General features: G+C 43.8%; 2 protein-coding genes across 3 annotated transcripts in view; one reads left to right on the forward strand and one right to left on the reverse strand.

Annotated features, from left to right (window-relative positions):
- Window positions 1–19,588, reverse strand: WDR82 (WD repeat domain 82). The gene is made up of 9 exons (XM_005435936.4): window positions 19,221–19,588; window positions 13,999–14,096; window positions 9,544–9,610; window positions 9,240–9,339; window positions 7,086–7,202; window positions 6,152–6,307; window positions 5,963–6,032; window positions 4,149–4,291; window positions 1–3,646 (listed from the first exon to the last, which is right to left on the reverse strand). Exons 1-9 carry the CDS (start codon window positions 19,379–19,381, stop codon window positions 3,617–3,619), a joined length of 942 nt encoding a protein of 313 aa, XP_005435993.1. The 5' UTR covers window positions 19,382–19,588; the 3' UTR covers window positions 1–3,616.
- The window catches only part of GLYCTK (glycerate kinase), a 15,654-nt gene continuing 10,248 nt past the window's right edge, over window positions 19,532–24,937 (forward strand). Inside the window, exons 1-2 of one of the 2 annotated variants that reach the window (XM_055707170.1) lie at window positions 19,532–19,623; window positions 21,040–21,217. The gene's annotated coding sequence lies outside the window, so the exon portion shown is untranslated. Of the gene's footprint in view, window positions 19,624–19,772; window positions 20,301–21,039; window positions 21,218–24,937 lie in introns of those variants that run through there. The other variant, XM_055707169.1, reaches the window with a different exon arrangement.

Here is a 24,937-nt window from a genome sequence, read left to right on the forward strand (position 1 = left end):
TGATCTGTCTACAAAATATTTATTGGTAACAGCCAAAACATTGAATTCTTCACATACGTAGTATCTTGTGACAAAGTATACTTTGACTTAAACGTATTTACAGTCATCTGGCAGATAGCATCTAGGAGTCAAACTCCCCATACCAGCTCATGACCAAAGAGACCATTTTCCAAAAGGCTCGCTGGGATCCTAGCCCCTGGCCCAAAACCAAGGTGAAGTCCCTTAAAGTGCAAATACAGTCAAGAGGCATTGGAAAAGATACACTGCCGCTTCCAAATTTGTTCACTCAGTTGCTCCTGTGTCCCCCAGAGCAGGTGCTGGGACATTAACCAAGGACCTGGGAACCTCAGAAGAAAAATAAAAATCTCTGAGAAGACTAACCTGGAGAAGAGAATTACACCTAGAAATCTCCTACAGCCTAAGCAGATGAGCTCCATCACCACCACTGCTTATTTAGAGGTGGGCTGTTGAGTCTCACTTCCCCCTTGTTTTGAAGGTCTTAATCTCAAAGAACACATGGAGGAATTAATCCTTTAAATGTCAAATTCGGGGAATGCTGGTTCCTGCTTGGCTTTGCCTAAGACTGGACACTCCATTAGACCTGGGAGTGCCGTTTTTAACAAGGTCCATTTCTGCTTGCCCTGAAGAGCACAGGAACTGCAGTCCCGATACTTTTAGAGAAGCACACAGAATCTGGAAGCTAAAAGTTTTATTCACCTTTCCTGTCTAACCTTGTAGAAACACGTGACACAAGTTCCTTGACAATACCTGGCAATTTCCCTCTTTTAAAGGCAGATGGAAAACACTCCATGCCACATCAACCGAGAAAGAGGTCTTTACCCATGTGGGTTGGCAATCGGCCCTGGGAATGCATTCAGCTTTCATTTTGAACTCAGCATTGGTGCTGTGCTGCACATGAACCTGTGAATTTACCTCACTCCAGAAAGCCAGTGATGTTCTTAGTATACGTGTCCTTCTAGATCATGCTTTGCTCTTCTTTTTCTTAAAAGATTTCATGCTGCAACACACAATATTTTACAACACTGCAAGCTGAAGAGAGCTGAACAAGTCTTTAGACATGTGCTCAAACCACATTAGCAAAGACCATTTTTAGAATAAAAGACTTCCAAACGCCTCCCAGTGAAAAATAACAAGAAAAATGGCTGGAGGCTATCTGTTCAATTCCTCAGGCACCAGACTTGGTAAAACCCTGAAAGATGACCCTTCAGATGAAGACTGAAGTTTACTGTTAAAATGCACTACAAACTCCAAATACCTGTAATGTTAAAAACCACTGCAAAATACAGCTGCTTACGGCAACGCCAAAGGTATAACAGCAGCCTGAAAAGCAGCAATACTGAGTTGAAGAGGTGGCTGTGGAAAGGCAGTCAACTGCAAGGACTGGGATAATCATCTCCCATCATGATGGGCATTTATAGGTGCTGGTGGTGGGACAGTACGGAAGGAGGGATGCTGGTGCCATGGTATAAATCTCTCACCTGCATCTCCGACAGCAAGCCAGTTCGGCAAGATCAAAAGCATCAGTCTGCTGCTCTCTTCCCTCCTCCAGTCTGCAGGCTGGCAAACTCGCATCACAGCCCTGCGCCGTTAGAAATGGCTCTGAAGGCGTGCATCAGCCTCAGCAACGGCAAGCCACAGAGCCTAAGGAGAAGCTTCAACCACAGCACTGATCCAAACATCCAGTTTATCAGACTCCTCACTGAGCAGTCCTCCCGCTGACCGGCACAGGCAAATGCTGCAGCTCAGCATGCACTGCTGCTTTAAAGGAACCAGCAGCGGAGAAGCGCCCACTCCCCATCCCCAGCTCATAGCACAGCATATTTCAGCTGACAAGGACTGGAGGTGGAAGGCGGTGGGAAGGCAAGGAAAAGCAAAACAGAAGCAGCTGTTCCCCAAGCCAGTTTACTTTTCCAGAGAGATATGCTTTGAATTACATACAGGACCCCACAGCTGAGAAGTTTTGCTGTAACAGGGGAACATCTGGACACCTGACTGAAGGTAAAATGCTCAAACATGGTTCTCCAGTATGGACTGGCATGTGAGAGCAGAGAGAGCACACCCATTACTGTGCCTGTCACCTTACCAGCATTTCACATTTAGGAGGAAGGGGAAGCACAAGTGCCTGGGCAAGGGAAAGAATCAACGTTCCTAGTTGTGACCCAGTACATAAAACCAAGCGTGTTTGGAAAGGCAAGAACCACAATGAACACCACATTTATGCCGAGCCTGTCCCAGCCTGCTGGTGGATGCATCTGATCAATGCAGCGCTCCAGGAAAAAGAAACTGGAACCTGGCTTGAAGACCAGCTGGCCAGCCTTTCTGTGCCATTCACCCACAAGCCCCTCTGGAGCAGGAGAGCACGTCCCTCCCATCTCCTTGCAGAGGCACTCCTTGGAGCCGGGCCACAGCAGAGTCAGCACAGTCACATGTAAGGTTTTTAAAATTCAGTTCTGAAGACACCATCTGACAAAGGAAGCATTGCTCTTTCAGGGCTATCGTTGAAAACCTGCAGGATCTGTAACAAAATGCATGATGAACTTACCGCATCAGCTTTATCAACAAAGAAATACAGGTCTAACCCTGGTGTGGGGAGAATTTAATGGAACTTATTTACAAACCAGGAGGGGAAAACTGCATCGGTGAAGGTAAACAGCCTAGCCACCCCACAATACTGGCCCACATCATATTCTTTAATATCTAAAAGTAAAAAAATATGGCCCATCCCCACTACCCTCCGCCCCCCAGTATTTACAAGATCAGCCAAGATTATACATAAGGAAGATACACCGGCAGACTGTGCTTTCAGTCTCAGTTTGGTCTCTCCATCTTCCTGCTGACAGACTCCTTTATTGCTTGGGACACTGACCAGACCTCAGCGGTACTGTATGCGCCCTCCAGGATGCTGGCACAGCAAACAGCAGGGAGGCTTTGGCAAGCTCTAGCAGTGGACAAAACCTGTATGGTTTGTTGCGCACTCAATTGCCACAAAAAAAAAAAAAAAAAAAAGGATGACAGGATGTATCATATGTACTTACAGTCACCCACTCTTTTGGTGCGTGTTCCACTGCAAGAGAACCCAGCATCTGCTGTTTAAGTTGAAAACTGTCAGTGTTAACATTTGGCACAGAAGTAACTTTGCATCTGTGGACTGCAGTGAAACCAGAGAGATCCCAGATGTGAAAAACATGCACTTATGGGAAGGAACTGCACGTTCCACCTTGGAACGTCAATAGCCTTGTGCACTTACAGAAGGAAAACACACAATTACAGCTTAAAAAAATGCCACAAACATATTTGTAAATAAAACAGACTTCATTGCTCTTAGAAATAATACTTTGTCAGTTCCAACTTCAGCTGAAGCCTGCTGGGCATGGATTGGAAGGTAAAAACGTGTAGCATGCCGCTTCTGAACATGCTCGGAGGCTGAGTGGAGAAGTCCTTGCAAAGGAATGCAGCAGATAAGAGGTAAGACATATGGAAACATACGCAGGAACAGGAGCACAGTCTAGGAGACCTAGGCAATTCCAATATTATGCTTGCAATGATGTACTGCTGTTGGTATGGAAGTCATCTGACAGCAGCTGCAGCGTAGGAATTAGTCGTCGATAGTTGGCAACCAAAAGGCCTACAAAAGAGGAAAGAATGAACATCTTTTACAGAGCTGAACACAAATCTCTCCTACAGCATACTGCAGGAGCTGATCACTGCTACCTTCTATAAGCACACAGGCAGAGACTACCAAAGAGGCAGTGGCACCCTCCCAGCAGTTTAAGATTACAATCCTCGCTTAGGCTGGTTCGGTTTGCATTGCACGTTCTCCAGAGCAAGCAGTCTTACACAAACTGCGAACCCCAGCCGTGTAACAGTGACCTGAAGAATTCATACTTCTGCACGTGCATTCACTCGCTGCTCTGCTTTCATGTGTCTGTTCAAATGCTGGCTTGCCAGGTGTGCTGCCCCACACATCTACTGGCCAGGTAAGGTGCAATCAAGGCATAGCAGACAGCAGCCTGGCTCTCACCAAAGCCCAATGAAACATCCCTTAGTGACACTGAGCCTTCTCAAATTCATTTCTAAAAGGGTCAGCACCTCACTGAGCTAGTAGGAATTTAAAACACTTTCCTTACCATATTGGAACATGCACTAGCAAACGTCATGAATTTTGGATTGAACTGCAGACAGGTTATAGGACCTGTGTGTTTCCCATCCAGCACAGCCACCTTCATCCCACTTTCCCCATTCCAAACATGAATCTTCCCATCCTCCGAACCTGCAGGCAGGAGCGGCAAACAAGATACATTAGAGAGGTCAGCAGAGAAAATGAAGAACCTAACCCTTTCTGTCAGAGAACTGTAGCAACAAGCATGTCTAGTCTTCATCACTTAACCTTTAAAACTCTCAAAATATCACTAAGGCACTTACAAAACACCACTAGAGTTTACACACCTGTATCTAAACAGCAGGTTTGTATCTGCAGTGCAGACTCACCTACGCAACACAGTGCAACACTATTCTGGCAAAAAGGTTAACAGTCACCCAGTAGAAAAGGAGAGCTGACACCATCCAAAGAACCTTGCCAACTTGCACCAATGCGTGAAGAGGCCAAAAGATGTGGAAACAATGATTCTCACACCCAAGTTCTCCGTTCAAACACACGAGAGAAATATTTCACTTGGTAGGAACAGAATCAAATCAAAGGCTTTACCATTGAAGGTAACCAGATTTCAACGCACTATGCCAAATACCAGAAGCCTCACTGGAGAAGTCGACTCTCCACATGGCTACAACAGAACAGGTTTTTCACTTAAAAATGGCATTTTGTAAACTCTGAGGCTGGGCACTTAACATTTTTACACTTCAGTTCTGCTTTAGTCTCATTTTGAATAGGATTCCTAATAAAAATGCAAAGGGTTTTCTTCCGCTTCTGTACTTATTATATGTATAGCTTTTCAGAAAGGAAAAATTAAGACACACAAGTTACAACTTGTTTACATGTGTAAAAACTGAACAGAAGTAAGTATCTCGGAACTTCATCCACTACAGTTTTCATTTGGAAGGGCAAAACAGGAAGGTAAGTATGTGCAATAAAGTGCTCTCCAGAGACATACTAAACAAAGAACCCCACCCCCTTTCCTCTTCAATCAGTAATTTCTCAGCCAGAACTAAAAAAAAAAAAAAAAAAAAAAAAAACCACCAAGTTTTGCAAGACTATCACTCATCCAGGAAAAATGAGGATCCAGATACCAATTACCACAAAGTTAAACATATTGGATGTACCAGCTATATAAATAGGAACAAAAAGAAATGCTAGGAGAGGGCAGCAAGCACCACACAGATGCATTTAACTTGTGTTCACAGGTCCTGTTGGGCAGCAGAGTGACTGAAGTGCTTAACCTGGGGTGCCCACCCTGCAGCACCAGGGTTTACAGGAGTTGCAACTGCTTTTTGCCACCCACTTCACTCAAGAGTCCATCCTGCAGGGGGTGAAGAAGGGGGCCTGGGCCAGAGGAATCATATGCCGGGAGCCATGATGCCTACTGCTTCCATCAAGGGTTAAGCAGAATTTGTTCCACAGACATGGGGGTTTACAAGAGCCACGTGAACAAAAACAGAGCTGCCCAGCATCTCATCTGTGCAGGAATGTCCCTGAGAGGTGTACAAAGATACGAGGCTAGGAGACCAAGCGCCCAAGCACAGACAGGTATCTTGCTCATCAGGTAGTGGAGGGCAGACCCCAGCATACAGCCCCGAAACACTCTGAGGCAGCACAAAAGCACATCACAGCCAGTGAGGATCACTGACAAACTCTCAACGCAAAGAAAGCTTACAGCTGCATTGTACTATTTAAATACATTCTGCTTCCCAACAGACACAACTTTAATCCTACATAGCACACCTAATTTCAGAGCACTGGAATTCTTTCCAAGAAGAATTATCTTACCTATCATGATGAACTGAGAGTCTGGTGTGAATGATGCCTCCAGCGTGACAGCCTTACTATTGTTATAACCCTACGACACAAAACAGAAGAATATGTAGTAGCGTGTCCACAGCAATCTCACAACCAAAGGGCACTTGCTTTCAAAACGAACACCAGGTTTCAAACAGGTAGCACAGGCAACATGCTTACCCCAAATGTATGAAGGACAGCTCCTTTAAAGGCATCAATGAGTCGAATGAATCCTCCATTAGTTGATATGAGGATGAGTTTGCCATCGTTACTGAACTTCAGGCCTGTCCACTCACATGTTCGATCATACTGCATCTTAAATGTAGCAAATGGCCCCTTCAAAGAAAAAATGGGAAAAGCAATGCAGACTCTGCATACATTGCTGCTAACAAGAGTCTGCCTTTAACCTTAGCTCCAGAAGAAGTTTAAGAGTTTTCAGAAGAAAATCTCTAATTCCAAGATACCAAAATAAAAGTGTCATGGCAAAACCACGTCACTGCACGTGTAAGTTTCAAAGAAGTATCGATCCACAGTTTCCACAGCTCAGAAGAGCCACAGCAGGGCACTTCAATACCCAACAGTCTCATACTGTACCACATTCAACAGCAGAAATTAAGGTAGGATGAAGGCTGATAACTGAAGTTAGAGAAAGAGCTTGAGCCACTGTTACTGTCATCTGACTTTTTTGAAAACCATGGAACTGTGCTCAGTGCTTAGCCAGTTCAGCTGCCCACCCAATTACAGTCGTCTTTGAAATTTCCATCCCTTCTGACAATCCTGGCTCCATCTTTGCCAGTGTTCTTCCAAAATAAGCAGCAAAAAAAAAAAACCCAACCCAAAACAAAACACCAAAACCCAACAACAACAAAAGGCCTAAACAGGAGTCTGGAACAGGTTAAAAGGGTTAGCAGTATAATATTGGTTCAAGAGTGGATTTCAGGATTTGGTGACAGAATGCATCCCTTTCTGTCCGAGATGTTTACTCACTGAAAAATCTCTCAATACCAAGCAGGCACCCCAGACAGTAACCTGGAGTAAAGAAATCCAGGTCCTGAACACTGAGTTTAGACTACTACCTGCAAGCTAAAAAGCCTAAGAAGTTAGGGCAGCATACCTTGTCAAAAGAACGGAGATCATAAAGCTTCACCATTTCAGAATTTACTCCAGCCGCAAAAATCAACCCTTCTGGGTCAAAAGAACACACAGGCTTCCCCTGGAGATGCATTAAACCCTAGAAAATAGCAGTCCAAATTATTTTGTGAAACTGATGTTCACATTTCTACCACTGCCCTTTTCAGCCCACTGTGAGCAGGACAGCAGTCTATGGGCAGAACAACTGAATTTCAATTGTAAATATTGACATTTTACAAAGGGTCAGAAATCAGCTTCTCAAAAGCAACAATGACTGCTTCAGGTCATCATACAGAGCTTCCAGTTTGCTGCAACAACAAAGTTTACATTGGAACAAATCAAGCCCTCATTTGAGCTATCATCCACTTGAAAAGTACCCAGAGAAAGGAGGATGACGTGACTGTATTAATAACTATACCAGACAGTGCCACAAAACATTGCTGCTGGGATTGATAGCAATGCTCAACCAATTACTTGTTGCAAAGGAGCGGGAAAAAGGCATTCTGAAAGCAAGTAGCAAGATCTCCAGTGAACACCACTGCTGAACTTTCCATGCCTGTTTAATGAAAACTCATACCTTCTGGAAGCAAACAGACCTCACATTAAAATTGAAAGATTACTATCAGTGCTTATTTTTAATGTTATTTTTTCCTTAACTGTCACAGTAGAAAAGACTTGATAAAATTTGGTAAAAGCCAACAAGATACATAATTTTCTGTATCCTGACTGGCAGGTCTGTGCATGTTAGCCAAATGTCTTTATGTAACTATGCACATAAACAAGAACACATCTTTGATTAAACTGAAAATACACAGAAAAAGTTTCTGTGTTTCTGAAATACCATGCTTCTTTAGAGAAGTCTAGAGACTTTTCTCCTACTCGCTTTTCTTTCCAATTTAGGCCAGTTTCCCCAGCAATCTCTGAAGGCTAGGCTGTAAGCCAGCCAATACTCAGGGTCCTCACAAGTCAAGACACCTCTGGTTCTCCCGGTAGTATCTCTAGGCAGTACGGCTGCCATCTCATGCAGACATTGAAAATTACAACTAACACTTCCTTAACCTGTTTCCCAAACTTTGCTGGATGCAGCTTCCTGTTACAAGTCCTAGTTTTACCATTCTTACAAGTTCAGCCATTATCATAAATCACAGAACTGCTGCTGAATTTACAGCCCTATCTCATCTGTAGCAATTTCGAGATCGAGATTCGTCCCAAGGGAAACTTACACACTAGCATTAAAGGCATACTCCCGGAGAAAGGCAAAATTAAGATTTCTTGTCAGAAAAGGTTTAGTTTTAAGACAGATAAAATCATTTTCTAAGAAACATAACCTTTTCTTCCTTTACAGTTGCATCATCTGGAATAAGTACATAGCCCTCTCGTAAGCAAAATGGTTCCAGTGAGATGGGAAAATATGAGAGCACAACACTACATGTCCAGATAGAGGGACAAAACAGCTCATCACCAATAAAAGGTGGAGTTTCTACTCCTAGGCTTTCATTCCTGCCCCTGCTGCCAGCTCTGGTACTTTTCTCAGCATACAATGCCTGCTTCCACTAAAAAAAGTAAAGTATTCCAGCAAGATAAATAAAAACAAATAGGGTTTTGCTTTTCTAGAAAGTTAAATCTGCTCACAAAAAGGTCTGATGAAGAACAAAGACGATGCAAGGAGGGGGTCGACCATATGACTGCTGTGTTACTTCAGGTCATCAGTTTCTTCAAATTTAATTGCATTAAGGCATCAATCTTAAACACATACTATAAGCACTCAGCTGAGATGCATTCCCAACCCAGGAAAGATGCTGGCTAAGAGAGAACACTGTCTGCATGGGGTAGCAGCCTGATGAACAAGATGACACCCAGCTCTTCTCTTGTTTTATCAGCTGTGGGTGTTATTCTTGCTCTTCCCAGCACCTCTCCAGCAGAGACATAGGTGAAAGTGTGATATGTTACACAACGTGACATACATATTTTGCAGATATTTCTGACTGAGGCTCCTTCAGCATTCCAGGAAGGCATCAACACGAGATCAGTAGCATCCAGTTCTGGTAGTATTTTTGTTTTATAACAAGCCCACAACCATTTTTCATGCTTCTAACTAAAAATGCAACACACTATACACATTAATTTGATATCCTACCTGGCAATTTGGAGAGCGGAGATCCCAAAGTCGAATAGTCTTATCAAGGGATCCAGAAATAAAAGTATCATCCACTGGAGACATTGAAAGAGCAACCACTCTAGAACACAGAAGACCACATGCATCAGAGACACACAAAAGAAGCGAATGGAGCAACGCCTACCCCAACAGCTGCGTACAAGCTCATAATTACCATGAACAGTTCTGCAAAGCGAAAACCAGAGCAAATCGAGTGTAATGTAACTCGAGCTCACTACAATCATTATTTCAATTTCTCCTGTACTGTCTCCAAGCCACATCTTACCTTTTTGTATGTCCCGGGAAATACCGAATGTATTTGTTGTCATGCAGGGAGAGGTATCTGATTGTATCTGAAAACATAAAAAAACCATAAACTTTATTATACCATGATCCCAATGTTATCTAAAAGTGGTCACACAATAAACTTGCTCCCCACAGCAATGGTAATCTTGCCACAGTAAGTCTGGCCACTCAATTTCAAGTCAAATAGACATAAAACAACTTGGTTTCCAAGGCAGAACTGGAAATCAGACACCAGAAAAAGATACTTCCCACAGTCCGAAGTCATATTACACCTTAAAGGCAACCTGCCATGTGATTTATGCTAGTTAATTTCAAAGTCACTAAAACTGAAGTACTAGTAGGTTTTATTCCATCATTCCCACAAAACAGAGTATCAAATTTACAAAGTTGATACCACCACTTTTTTTTGCTAGACCGCATGAATCTTCTGTCTTTCTTACCCACATACACATCCAGCAAGTAAGTCTCCAACTAAACAGTAAGCATAGGAAATGTGCAAATTCTAGCATTTAGCCAAAGAAAACATAAAACCATGAACTTCAAAGCCAGGACAAGACCATTAAAAAATAGCAAATCTCTCTTCTGTTTTTTTAATCTGACAATCAACAGCTTCACACATTCCCTGCACTTAGCTAAGCTTTAGGAAGAGGACAGAGGAGTAATCTAAAGCTTTGTCCACTTAAAGCAATCTTAAAAATACATTGAATAAATCAGAGCAGCACCTACAACATTTCTTAGACGGTAATTTTATTCCAAGTACAGGTGAACATACAAAGAGTAGCCCAGAATTTTGGAAGACACTGTTAACCACTTTCTCCCAAGATTAAAATAAATCCTTGTAGGAAGGAACAATTACTAAAGCACAGAAGCCACTTTTTAATCTTTATGTGCAGATCCATCTGAGCAGCGCAACGTGAAGAGCACAAGTTAAACCTCTGATATCTGAAAAGAGCATCAGCAAAATCCATTCTCACACTAGTTTAAGCTGTTGCTGGACGGATGAGATTGGTGTTATGCATCTGCTCCACACAGTGCCAAGAGACTCCCTACTGCTGTAGCAAGTTCTGCTGAGGCTCCAAAGATAAACTGAGGGAAAAGGGCATTTTTACTTTTGACTTGGAAGAAGAAGAGCCAAGAGAATGCAATATGCACAAAGCATTTTAACACTCGTAAAGGGTACTGTATTGTACTGGGTTTGCATGGCAAAGTTTTAGTAGCAGGGGGGCTACAGGGGGGAATTAAGTGAGAAGCTGCTAGAAGCTCCCACTATGTCCAATGGAGCCAATGGCAGCTGGCTTCAAGACAGACCCACCACTGCCCAGGCCAAGGCTGAGCCCCATCAGCAACAATGGTAGCACCTCTGTGAAAACAGATTTAAGAAGGGGGGAAAAGAAACCCAAACCTGCGCAACAAAAATTGCAGCAGAAGGGTGACAATACACGAGAGGAAGAACTCCACAGATGCCAAGGTCAGTGCAGAAGGAGGGCAGGAGGTGCTACAGGCACCAGAGCAGCAATTACCATACAGCCCATGGTGAAGCCCCTGGTGAGGCAGGCTGTCCCACTCAGCCCACGGAGGTTAACAGCAGAGAACCTTGTGCCAGAGCAGGTGGACACCGGAAGGAAGCTGTGACCCTGTAGGAAGCCCGTGATGGAGCAGGCTCCTGGCAGGACCTGTGGCCCCACGGAGAGAGAAGCCCACGCTGGAGCAGGTTTACTGGCAGGACTTATGGCCCCACAGGGGACCCATGCTGAAACAGTCTGTTCCTGAAGGAAGGGACCTAGCTGGAGCAGTCTCTGAAGACCTGCAGCCTGTGGGAAGGACTCACACTGGAGAAGTTCATGGAGAACTGTCTCCCATAGGACAGACCCCATGCTTGAGCAGGGGAAGAGTCCGTCCTCCTCCCTCTCAGGAGGAAGGAGTGGCAGAGAAAGTGTGAACTGACTGCAACCCCCATTCCCTGTCCCCCTGTGCTGCCAGGGAAGGAGGTGGGAGAATTCAGGAGTGAAGCTGAACCTGTGAAGAAGGGAGGGGTGAGGGGAAGACGTTTTTAACTTTTAGCTTTATTTCTCATTATCCTACTCTGATTTGAATGGTAATAAACTATTTCCCCAAGTTGAGTCTGTTTTACCCGTGACAGTAATTGGTGAGTGATCTCCCTGTCCTCATCTCAACCCGTGAGCTTTTTGTTATATTTACTCTCCCCTGTCCAGCTGAAGGAGGGGAGTGATAGAGCAGCTTTGGTAGACACCCAGCATCCAGCCAAGGTCAAGCCACCACGTGTTCAGAGCTTTCTGAAAGGCTCATTCAGCAACATTTGGTTTCTGTGAAAAAAATGATCAAGTTACCATTTTTGCGTGAGGTTTCTGATCAAGCTAAGATTAGAGTCCTAGACCACCTTCCAGAATTTGACAAGAAAACTAAAGCTGACTGATCAAGCTGGAAACGTGACGCTGATGACACACCATTCTGAAAGGCTCCAAGTGATGTGAGGTTACTGTCCAAAACATAAAGCCTCAATACCAGTGTCACATCCTGTGGTGGCTAGAATCGATAAGCTTCAAGCATGCTGTTAATACACATCTCTAGTTTTTCCTGCAAGAACTGTTGTTACCTGGTTTCCAAAGTATCCACGCAGAATTTCATCTTCCTTTGCTAAAGGGGAAGCAATGGGGAACTGTGATCCTTTGTGATCCTTTTTGTTGGCAGCGCTCTGTCCCAGGCAAGGCAGTGGCCTGTACAGTTATCTCCTGTACCGGGTGGTATCATAGACCCTCAAACTGTACAAACTACTACCTCAGCCTGGAATCAGGCAAGAGGAACTAGGTTCAAAGGTCTTGAGGAAATCTTCAGAAGCGGAAGTGGATTGTTAGCAACTCCAACACATAAATGCTCAGGAACAAGTGCCAGCAAGTGTAACATTCCTGGGTTAATTTTCCCTCCCAATAACTGTGTAACATGTTAAATACAATGCTCCTTCCCTAAGACTGCATGGGTTAGGGACTAGAGAGTATCTGGACCCCTACAGAACACACTGCTGGTTTTATTAGCCTTGCGGTTCATAACAGCAACAAATACTTTCACATTCTATCTTTTTTCTTTTCTTCTAATCAAGTATTTATCATAATGCTACCCTGCAGGATGAAGACTCTTTAAGGTTTTGGTTCTTCAAAGGCTTATCAATGCTTATAAATAAAAACTCATTCAAAACTGCATTAAAAATGCTTCACTAAATTGTCAATTGTTAATGAATTGTAAATTAAATAACAGCCAAGTCAGAAATGTAACATAACAAAGTAATAACTTAATAAAAAATAGTAAGTAGGCTGTGAAACAGACTAAAAAGTGCTTCCCATCATGCTTTTAATCCTTTTACATCATTAAATCCAATTCCATCAAAACTTCCCTGTTCCTCTAGATTCAGGCCCAGCTTGTTCTAGTTTAACCTGACTTCCTAACTCTTGACTTCCATCTGCTCTAAATTCATATTCTTTTAAAATTCCTTAAGTAACCTAGTAGACACCACAGGGCACCGGTATCTCTAATGTCAAGCTCCATCTCTGCAAAGGAAAAAAATTAAACAAACCCACTATTCCAGAAATGATCATGAGTTTACAAATACAATGTTAAAACCCATTTATAAAGTGCTGTGCTAACAGAACTTGTTCACTGGAAAACTCTCAGACACTGGCTACAACAAACAAAACAGGCAAAATTTGAAACTTACACTAGCTGTTTCCAACCTTAGGAACAATCAACGTACCTATCTGTGCCAGTTCTTAAATTTGAAATTAAATTCAAATACATTAATAGAGAGCCCATCACATAGCTCTAGAAGCCCTTCAATGTCACCAAAGCGTAGCTATCTCCAACGCTGACTGGGGAGAAACTGTGTGAAAATGGGCATTCTGTCTATCACGTGGAAAAAACAGATTAACAGAACCAAAGCTAAGCTCAGAAGAGCTCTGTGACCTCCTCCAGGCTTGGCTGGTGATCCTCTGAGTTAACTGAACTTCCTGCCCTCCCTTCCTTCGCAGCTGACTTGTATGTATACCAGAGAGAGCTTCAGTGTTTAGCCCACCTTCTGGCCACACACTTCTTCTACCTCCTTTCATGCGTAAGAAATTAAGGCACAGAGGCTGACTGACAGCACTGGTATCAAACAGCAAAGTGAACAGCAGAATCAAGAACTGAACTTTTATTGCACTAACAATGTTTAATCCCCTAGTTATTGCACCAATGAACAAAACTCATGTCAGCATGCTCAAGGGAGTATCACAGTTTGTGCGTAGGAGTTGAACGTTAATTCCTCTGCCTCAGCGTGTTTATCACTGAAAAGTTGCTGTAATTTTTGCCCAACTCTTCAGAGCTATTTATCCAGGCATGTAATTTTAAGTGCAAGATTAAATATGCTCAACTCCAGTGGATCACTTACCATCTATTTTGTTGGAGCTGTACACGACAGTGTTGGCAGCATGTGTGTACCTGATGAGGTCCACTCCATACTTCTTACTGTACAGTGTTCTCTTTGGTCTGTCAGAAGGAAGCAGAAATAACTGCACTCACTGCAACAAAAAGCACAAACCAAAACTCACCACATTAACAAGGCCTGCTTTTATTGAGATATTACAAGATTGTTTCAAGGAGTCAAATGTTTTTATATGAAGAAAGAAAAGCTTTTGTATTTGATTTTCAAACAAATGGTGCTTTCCCCAAGATCATCCCTAGGCTTGAGGAGTTCCTTGGAACACCTGCAAAATGCCCTTATTAGTTTCCTCCAAAAATTCTTTTTACCATGATGTCTACTGTAGAAAGAATACGAGGAGCTAGCATAACAAGCCCGTAATGTCAAGCAGCACTGCCTCATCACTCCCTTGCCTATCCAAATCTCTTAAATCATCTGCTGCTTATTTTAGATTGAGAATAATTTGTCTTTTTGGTTTATGTTACTTCAAAACCTAGAACAGGGTGTCTCATTCAGAATAGGGCTTCTTGGTATTAACACAAAGACGTATATATACTAGTAGTCTATAAAAGCAGTGGTAACACAGGGACTCTCAAACTACTGGAGAATTATATTCATATCCGATCTTAATTAAAGCATGAAACTCAAACGTAACATTTTGCAACAGAATTAAAGATATTCTAGTGAGAGTGAAGACAACATACAGAACTGGATTTTTAGGGGTCTGGTAAGCAAGTGATGTACTGTAGTACTAGAAATTTAAATTGCAAAGTAAACTTGGAAGTAGCTGGTTAGTAGGTGTTGCCTTGCAGCAGCAGCATCTGTTTAAGCAGTGCAAGGTCTCCACTACCCTCCTCCCTTTTCTTCCTCAACTGAGGTAGCACACAGAGGTTTCAAAGTTGGGCAGTCAACCAACTGGGGTACTGATCAACACCAGAAATAATACAGTCTCTTCCGGGAGTTATTTTTAATCCAGAACTTCATAACTCCAGTAATTACACAGGCCCACAAAATATTTTACCAACACAAACCAAAGGCAACAGCATGGGGAATGGAAACAAACAGCAGGCATGGTTTAAACCAATACTGCTGCCAAAAGAGAAGTTTTATCAGTTTCCTTGTTTTCATTGGCCTCAAATTGACACACCCAAATAGGAGCATGAGTTCATATCAGAACAAAACCAGATATTCATTCTTAAAGATTAATTCTCAAACAGCAGAAGCCATAGGGTTCTGACTTCAAACGGACTTGCTGGGGACAAGCTTCCATTAACTGAAAGCTAATACAGGAAGTGTAATTAAAACCCATACACCACCTATACACTTGGACCAAACCTCAACAGATTCCTCCTCAGTTCCTTCAGTAGATTTTAAAATCAATTTTCAGGTGCAAACATGCTACAAATTGAAAACAACACACCAAATGTAAATTTAGACACCAAAATTCGGTAACGTTATGCCTGAAATACTTTCCTATACTGCTCTCTGCAGTTCCCTCAGCTATGCTGCTAACCAAATTGAAAAAAAAAAATCACACTGAAAAAAAAACCCCACCAACCTCAAAACATGCCAAGGCTCTCATGCCTAGTCTGGCTCTTCCATACCTATGAAAAGTTTAAAGCTTAGAAGCTCTATCCAGAATAAATTAATATACAGTAAAGAATATACACAGAGAAAATAAAAATCAACAGATGGACAAAAGCACGTTTACCAAAAAGAATGAAAGTACTTCTGAGTTTTAAGAAAGATGAAGTTTTCATGTAAGCCAATACAAGCAGAAGCAGTCACTTCACACAAGGCTGCCTGCCTGTTCCCAACTGACTATTTAAAAACAGAAACAAGAAAACAAAGCTTTTACATATTTTTTTAAACAAATCACAATCATTAAACATAATTCCAAGCTAAAAGGTTAATCTATCCAGCCTACTTGCAAATCAAGCAGTATCGCAAAAGAAAAATACTTTATGAGATCGCAGCCAAATCTGCTATAAAGATGAGACAAAATGGGCGAGGTTTGTAATAGTATCTGTGCATTGGTTCAAATCACTACTACTGCAGGTAAAACCATCATCCAAAACCAGGCTGATACATCTAGTAAACACCACAGCTAAGCAGGAGTCCAGACCTCTCACCTCTTTATTTGTATAAATAATACACAATTGAAACATACTAAAATACAAACTAAACTTTTGCTAGGCCACCATTGTATCATACCAGGGTTATAAACTTGCAGCCACAAGCCTTCCTGTTCCCAGCCTCAAGGACTGCTGTTATGTCCCAACACACAACTCGATTCTAAAGGTTTCCAGAGTTCATTCTTAAGCCCCAACAGGCACACAGGTAAGACTCTTGGTTATGCTTCTGAGCCAGCCTATTGTGGAGGTATTTGGTGATGCAAATGGGTTTTAAAAAAATAACACAAATGTAGTTGTTTACACTTTTTGAAATATAGGTGGAATCTCAGGTCCAGAATTACTGGATGCTCATGAAGAAGCAGGACAAATTTTTCAAGCTGGTTGCCAAAGCTCAGAAAATAGATAAGGGAATCAGTTCACAGAGGTAATCTTGTCCTGTCGGCCCCTGGCTACACATCACTGTTTAAACCGTCCTGACGCTTACAGAAACTGAAGTTCACTGAGATGGGGCTTAGTCATACTGGTAACAATTCTCACAGCTCTATCGCTCATTTAAGTATGGCAAACAAATCAAATTAGGTGAGTGTGTACCTAAAGTATAAACACACAGATGCATTTTAATTCTACCAGCAGAACTCCTCATTAACAAGGGGGGGAAAAAAGCCCAAATTTTGCCACTTTTACATGGGAAAAGTTCTAACATTCAGGCCATTTGATGAGGCAGAGGATCTTACACTGAAACTCAGCAAGCAGGATGTTTCCTCCTGACATATACAAGAAGGTGACAGTTTCAGGCCCTTAAAATTGTGGTTTAAGAAAAAAACCCAACAACCAATACTATAGGCCTGAAACTGCCAAATTACACCATGTCACAACAACAATCATTCACAGATTTGATTTTCATCTCCACATTAATCTCTAGTGACAAAGTAATTCACAGATAAAAACTTTCCAGGGTGACAGAAAGTGTTCTGCATCCCTAGGTACCTCCAAACATCGCAGTTACACTTCTAAGTCTATTGACAGTACATGAAAAACTCAAATTAATTGTATAACCACTGGAGAAATGTATCCTGAAACAGCGGTAACCTTGACGAAACTACTCTCATTGCCCTGTAGCACTGCAGTAGACAACCATCGATCCTCTACATTTAAGTTAATTAAAGCAAACCCACTGCCTGTAAAGCACACATTAGGACTAGATGGAGATAGGGATGAAAGGACTAAATGCCTCCCAACCCATCAAACTATTCTTTACAAGTTTGAAGGGGGAAGAGCAATCAATACCACCTGCATTAACATCACAGCCCTTCTACTATTGTACGTAAGTAGGATCTAGAATACTATCCACGGCAGACACCACACGTATAAAGTTACCTATTCTTACATAAACAAAAATGAAATAATTTCAAATAAGAACTCGCTCTTGTCAGACAGGGAACACCAAAAATTTTAACGTGTAAAGCAAGCAAAAAAAAGAACTGTAAAATAACAGATAATAACCGGTATAAGAGAACTTCTCTGGTTAAAAGAACACGCAGTATGCAATCTTTCAAACACAGTAAGTATGGTGTCTTGGTCTGCTTGAAAAAGCAGGAGAATTAGGAATACCTGGTTTACTAGAAAATATACACAACGCTGACACATCTACCTCCTGGTACTCCTTAGATATTTCTTTTTCATTCCTGCATTACCCTGTTCTTTTTATTGTCTCCCCTACAACACACAGGCCCAATTTTCTTTCACTTTCTGTACATATGTGATGCTTACTAGTCTTGACTTCATGAAATAAAAATCACTTCACCTCAGAATTACATGTCTACACCAAGAAACACATGAAAACTAAAACTTAAATTTCAAAAGAATTTAAAGCAGCCCAGTGTTCAGTTCTTACCAACTGAGAAAGATTCTAATGGAATAATGACATGATTTGACACAATTTGTTCCAGCTTTCATAGAATACAAATGCCTTTTGCATATGTTTCAAGACATCAACCGCAAGTGTTACTGGTGGTCTTATTCACCCATTTTTATCCTTTGAACAAGAGCACTGTATCTCAAGTGCTGTGCAAATTTCCGGGGTTTTCTCCATAAAACTGGATGAGCATCTTATGATCAATGGAAGAAGATAAACTGGTCAACTCTGCTAAGTGAGAAACACCCCCGCCCCTTAACTGATTACCCTTAAGTAACAGAAATCAATAAACACCTTGATAAATATAAATTATGGCAACATTTGAAGACACATGTAAATCACACATGTATCTTAGCTATGCTTTACAGATAGAAACACAACTAGAGAAAAGTATTCAAAGCACAGAGGACCACATTTATCTGCAACGTTCCCAGATGCCACTTAGGAACTAGGTTTTACAGAAAACACCATGGAGGTTTCAGAAGTTATAGTAAACACACACCACACCACCTTTTGGCTTAAAGCATTCATCCAAGAAGTCACACTCAAATTAGGTTGTTTAAAATGGATAATCTGTACACTGCTCACAGCAATTACTCCAGTTTTAATTAGCAAGACTTAGGCCCAGAGGAGCTCGAGAAGTCCGTTTACGTATCTGTAACAACCCAGAGCCCAGAAATGTGACCAGACTCAACCCTTAAGCTTAACAACTCCTTAGTTCTCAAAACAGTGAGCTCTCTTACAGTTGGGAAATCACCATCGCTGGCTCCAGCCTACCTGACCTAACAAGGACAGACACCCGTGGTGCAAACAAAACCATGCTGCTCCTATCTCTGCGCCCCAATTTAACCGTTTATAATCCCCTCCCGCCGCGTCAGACACCGTTGCAGTTCCACTTACAAGCCTACGCTAAAAAATAACAAATGCAAAGCTAAAGCTTGCCAGACCTGCCACCTCCTCAGTGCAGCTGCACCGGTGAGAAGCCGGGCACAGCTTCTTCCCGAAACGCCGCAACAGGCAGCGGCCACGGCAGCGTTCCTGACAGCCCCCCCCGCCCCAGTAGCTCCCCCAGCCCTGTCGAAGGCAGGGACCCCCACCCCGGGGCGGCTGAGGCGCGGGCCGGGCCGGATCACTCCACTCACTTGCCCTCCTGGCAGTCATAGAGAACGATGGAGTCGTCGTCACTGCTGGAGATGACGGTCTCGCCGTTGGGGCTGAAGTCGAAGCAGTTGATCTTGTCCGAGTTCTCGCGGAAGACTTTAGCCACGCGGAAGCTCCGCAGCACGTTGTCCGTCAGCTTCATCCCGCCGCCGGGCCAGGCCGGGCCGCGCCGAGGGCGGCGGCGGCGCTGAGGTGAGCCGGGCGGGGCTCCGGGCGGCGGCAGGAGCGGACGGGCAGGGCCTCGCGGGGCGGCGGGGATCGGCAGAGAACAGGGAGGGGCGGCGGGCCGGGGCGGGCGGCGCCCTCTGGCTCAGTTCGGCCCGCTCAGGCCGCGGAGAGGCGGCTCCTCCTCATTGTGTCCGCCATCTTGCTGCTCCGGGAACGGTAGGGGGCGGCGCGCGGGGCACCCTGGGAAGGGGGAAGGGGGGGCGCGCGCTCGGCCGCGGCGGGGCGTTGGGGCTGCTGGGCGGGGGCGGGCGCGCGCGCAAGGCCTGCCGGGATGGGGGGCGGGGCTCAGCGGGAGGTACCCGGCCGCCATGTTGAGTGTGGCAGGGAGCCCAGCTTTGCCCCCGCGGGGTCCCGGGTAGGAAGGGGCGACCCAGGGTAGGGTCGGGAGGCCGCGGCGAGGCTGAGCCGTCACCGCTCACCCACCCGTGCCTCGCTGTGACGGGAGGGAGTCAGGGTGAGGGGCATGACGTCATCCCGTAAGCGGGCAACGGCTTCGCGCCGCTGGCGGGCGTCACTTCCGGCGTCGCGTGGCTGGAGGGACGTGGGGTGAAGCCGCGCTCCCGCCGCCGGGCCTGCGCGCTGCGGCCGCGTTCAGCCACCCCCCGGCGGGCTTTACGCTGCGCAGAATGTGCCCGGTGCGGGATTTAACGTATTTCTCCGCGTTTTCCGCGGTAACTGGCCAGCAAGCGGCGTTCGTGGGGCTCTTGGCCTACGCCGATCTCCCAGTTGGGCCGTAGGGAACCGCAGAGACATGGCGGGGAGCTCCCCCCCCAGGCCATCGGCCCTGTCCGTCGCAGAACCAGCTCCTCAGCGGCGGGAGGCCTTTCCCGCAGGTATCTGCACCCACTGCAAGGCCAGGGTTAGGTCCCCCTCCTATACACAGCGATCGCTTTCTCATTCCTTTCTCCCCTACTTTAAGTTCAATTATGAGGCTTTTTTAATTTCCCAGTATTTTTTATTCTAAAACCTGGCCTCCAAGCAGTATTGCGGCTTTACACCACATGAGATGTAAAAGATGAGCAGCACACGTTTCACCTTTGAGAAAGACGCCTTGGCTTCTGAAGTTCCAACACAGACACCCTGGAACTGTTACTTTTTCCCGTCGGGAATCTTGATGTCAGGCTCTGAGTTCATGTTTTTGTTCATCTCTTACCTTAAAAAGTTATTTCTGGAGTATAGTAGGACCTGCTATTTTAATTTTAAAACAGCTATTTAAAATAGCACCACACTATTTTAATTTTAGAAGAACACCAGATCTATTTTCATTTCAGTCCCCTAGAAACTCAGAATCAAAAGAAGGGGGAAAAAAATGCCTTCATGAATGTTGGTTGCCTTTTCCATTCATAGTCTCGGCAACAGCTTGATTTTGCTTTTAGAATACTATTGCCCTCATGTGGTCAAACAACAGTAAGTCTGGGAACTATTGTCAAAGGTCTGCTTCCATGTCATTGAAACATGTTTAATTATTGTGTATGTATTGTTAATTATATGTGTATATGATTTAGTTGAACAAAAGTTTTTTTCTCAGATTACTTGCTCTTACTGTTTGCTTACCAGAGTTCACCATTACAGGTTTAGACATCTAATCCGATTCACCCTTCCATGCTGTGATGGGACTGCCTCATTGGAATGATTCATCGATTTTTACTTTGAAACGGAGACCAGATTTTCACACCAGACTCTTAAGGAGACTCAACAAAAGACGCCTTCCTTACTTCTGAGAGTCTCAGGGTCAGCTATCCCATTGCAGGTCAGTTCAAACCTACCACTGATTTTTAATATGATGAGAGATTTTAGAGAAGCATGAGCCTCTTGCATACTGTAAATTGCATGATCAAAGCTTGGATTATCTCATCTGGGCCCTGAAGGTGACTCACCAATACCATCATAAGACAATTTACTTCAAAACACCTACAGTACTTAGCTAAGTTTTAGAGTTGTATAACACCGTGGGTTGTTGATTTGATATTTTGTCACTCCCTTTTTATTCTTTCTTCTGCCTTTCTTCCTAATCATTGGAACTCAGTTTGTCAGTTTATACCAAACTGGAATTTATCTGGCAGGATAATTGGACCTCCTAGCAAAGTGTCACATTAAGTAGGAATTACGGATAATGCCCCTAGTTAATGGAAAAAATGTTTAATTCCTGCTTGAGTAATATTGATCAAATGCAGTCAGTCGTCCTATGCATTTCTATAGTGGATACCACCATAACCTGCACAATACAGACGGACCTGTGCTTGCTCAGATGGGTTGAGTGAATTTCAGAGAGATGCTTCTGGAAATGACACAGGTCAAGTGAATATATTTCTGTTGGACTCTGCTGGGAGTGATGATTCTCGGTGGGTAACAGTTATGTCTGGAGGCTTGTGTGGAGGACTTGTATCCTGCAACTTGGCATCTCTTTATGGGCTCTTGAAACTAAGCGTGATGCTCCGGAGCATCGAACACTGTTCCTGCTCTTACAACACAGAATCACAGGAGTGTAGGGAGAAGGGACCTCTGGAGCTGCCTGCTCCACCCTTCTGCTCAGCGCAGGACCAGCACCACCACAAGATCGGCTTGGCCATGGCTTTGTCTAGTGAAATCCTGAAAACCACCTAGCACGGAGACCACAGCTTTTTTGAGTGGCCTGATCCAGTGCTATGCAACCCTCTCAATAAACAGCTTTTTGCTAATGTCCAACACAAACGTCCTGACCTGCAACTTGTGGCCATTGCTCCTTTCTGCCGCTACCAAGAAGGGTTCATCTCCACTGTCCTTATAATCACCCTTCAAGTAGTTGTAGCTGTTATTAAGTTGCTCCTTAGTTGGTTGCACCACTTGGTTCCCAGGCCATGCTGATGCATGGGGATCCTGCCCCAGCAGCAAAACTTCACACATCTTGCTGAGCATCATGAAGTTTCTGTTGGCCCTGACCTTGAGTTTATGACTGTTCCTCTGGAAGGTGACTCTATTGGCACTCCCCCAAATCAGGCACTCTGCACTACTCTCCAGGTCACTAATGAAGCCACGGGGTGATATGAACTCCAACAGATTCCCTGTTGATTACCACTGTCAAGTGAATCCTGAGCCACTGATTTTTACCCCCTGAGCCCAGTGGTCAAGCTGTTTTCCTTCGAGTCTTAACTGTGTTTGCCCAGCCCACACTTCTTCAGCATGCCCATGAGAATTGTGTCAAAAACCTCACTAAAGTCAAGGTAGATTACATCTGCTGCTTTCTGCTTTCCCCATAGCTTCTTGTCTCAGCCTAGAGGGCAGCTGTAATTCTCATCCTGTGACTGATTAATATTCCTGGCTCTTTCTCCTCTTATGCTGTTTCCAACTGAGGACCTCATAATTTTTTGCTATTAATCCCGAAGATCATGACCTTGTATTTTGCAGTACTGAATTTCGACCCCTTTCTATTATTCCAGTCCTCAAGGCTGGCAACTTTTCATCTTCTCTAGAATACTGTGATCCTTCCCTGTATTTTAAATGACTCTCAACTTTGATTGCAAGTTGACTCAAAATAGGGAGTTTGAGAAATTACAGCATGAAAGGAAGTAGACTTGGCATGAACTTGGCTTCAGGGTAGTACTTTTCTGCGTTGAGCTACAGAATGATTTTTTAGTGAAAATTTTTTCTTCCCTGCAATCCCCAGCACATGGGAACATCATTTCCAAAAGGTAGATAGAGAGTGAAGGGTGTGTGACCTAGAAAAACTAGTAAGATGCATATGTCAAATCCAGTTAATTTTTTTACTAATGATACTGATCTATATATATATAAAATGCTGAACAGAACACTTAGCTTCCCTGTATTTGGCCTTAGGCTACATTCCCCATCAAAGGCAAAGAGACCATGTTGACACTTTCCTGGTGAGTAAATCAGTCATGAGAGCAACATATTTCTTTTCCAAGAAACATATAGAAAGCCATGTATTGGAAATTAGGACTCCTGGGTTTCCCAGAGCTCAGCATATTCTTGAAGCAAAGATATTCAGACTCCATCCTACTTTCTCCCTTACACACCTAGCAAACCCTCTCTACAGCTCTGTGGTCTCACCATACTGCTTCTGTCCACCATCACCCTCTTTCCCAGTTATGAATGCAGGAGCGCCACAGTGAGTGGGAGTAAAAGGACCTTTCACCCTGTCCCTGCACGCCCACTTGTGTAGTGGACCCTTCACAGCTGACCAGTCCATCCCAGCCACAGACATTTTCTTTTTTACAAAATGTGAATGAGGCAGTGTGGTAATTTTATGCAAATCCATGTGCAGATTAAAAAAATTAATCAAATTCTGAAATTTTCATTTAAAGAGATTAGTCTTGAAAAATCCCCCGTCTAATCCTCCCAGAATAGTCACTTGGACAAACCTTCACCACTTTGTTTTCCTCCTGGGCTTAGTGCATCTCCTGGAAAATTTTCTTGTAATGCTTTTGGGACCATCTGGAGCAGCAAGTTTGAGTTTATGCAGGGCTTACCAGGCAAATTAAAGTTGATATATCAAATGATAGAAAAGATGTGTCCATAAGTGGGAACATGGGAGTTTAAGGCAGTAAAATCTCTGCTCTGTTGTATTTCATAGGTAAACTCCCGTGATAATGCATAAAAAATGGAAGCGGTAAGCGTTGGTGAATCTAACGGTAATTTACGTACCAAGAGGCCAGAAGAAAGTCATGCAGCAAGAAAAACGAGTAGCAAGAGACACTGCTAAAACTTGCTGTGTCTGGTGGTTTACTGCTGTAACAAAGATGTAATCTGTTAGAGCCCGAGCTCAAAATTATCCTCAAACAATTGGGGTTTGATCCAGTGCCATCTCAAATATTTTCCAAGTCCCTCAGGGGTTTTGGAGTTGACCCTGTACACGGTGGGCCAGCCACCAATCACTGCCACACTAGGGGAAATCCAGACAAGACCCGATGACATTAAAAATAAACTAACATAGACTCCTGAAGTTCTCAGTTAAATTAGACATCCTGGAGCATTAATATACAGCATCCTCTGATCTTGCAGCACCTGAAATGCTTGGGATGTGTGATTGGGTTGGCCTGCACCAAGCCCAATTGCCCCAACTTCAAGAAAACCACAAGCCCGTGATGCAAAGCCTTGAACAACCCTCCAACTACAGCACCTGGAATAGCTCAGCTTTGCCCAGCGATGGCAGACTGGCCCCTAGAAGGGAATATTTTTCTGGTTTTCAAGTACCTGCCATGGAGCAAGGTGCTGGCTCATTTTTCTCATTGCATGGGCATGGCCAGCTCATTTGTTCACTGTTTTCTTCCCCAGTGTGACTCCCAAATTATGGCTCAGACTCTGCCCCCCTGCGTCCACGCTTTTGGTCTCATGCCACCATCTAATTTACCTGGCAGCTTACCACATTTCTGCCCCTAGTGCTGGATTGTTTCTGTCTCCCTCTGACTTTGGCTCCTTGCCTGCAGAATTGCTTTAATTAAAAAGTTAATGAAAGGTAATGTGAATAAGCGCT

This window comes from Falco cherrug, chromosome 4 (genome assembly GCF_023634085.1).
Source record: "Falco cherrug isolate bFalChe1 chromosome 4, bFalChe1.pri, whole genome shotgun sequence".
NCBI lineage: Eukaryota > Metazoa > Chordata > Aves > Falconiformes > Falconidae > Falco > Falco cherrug.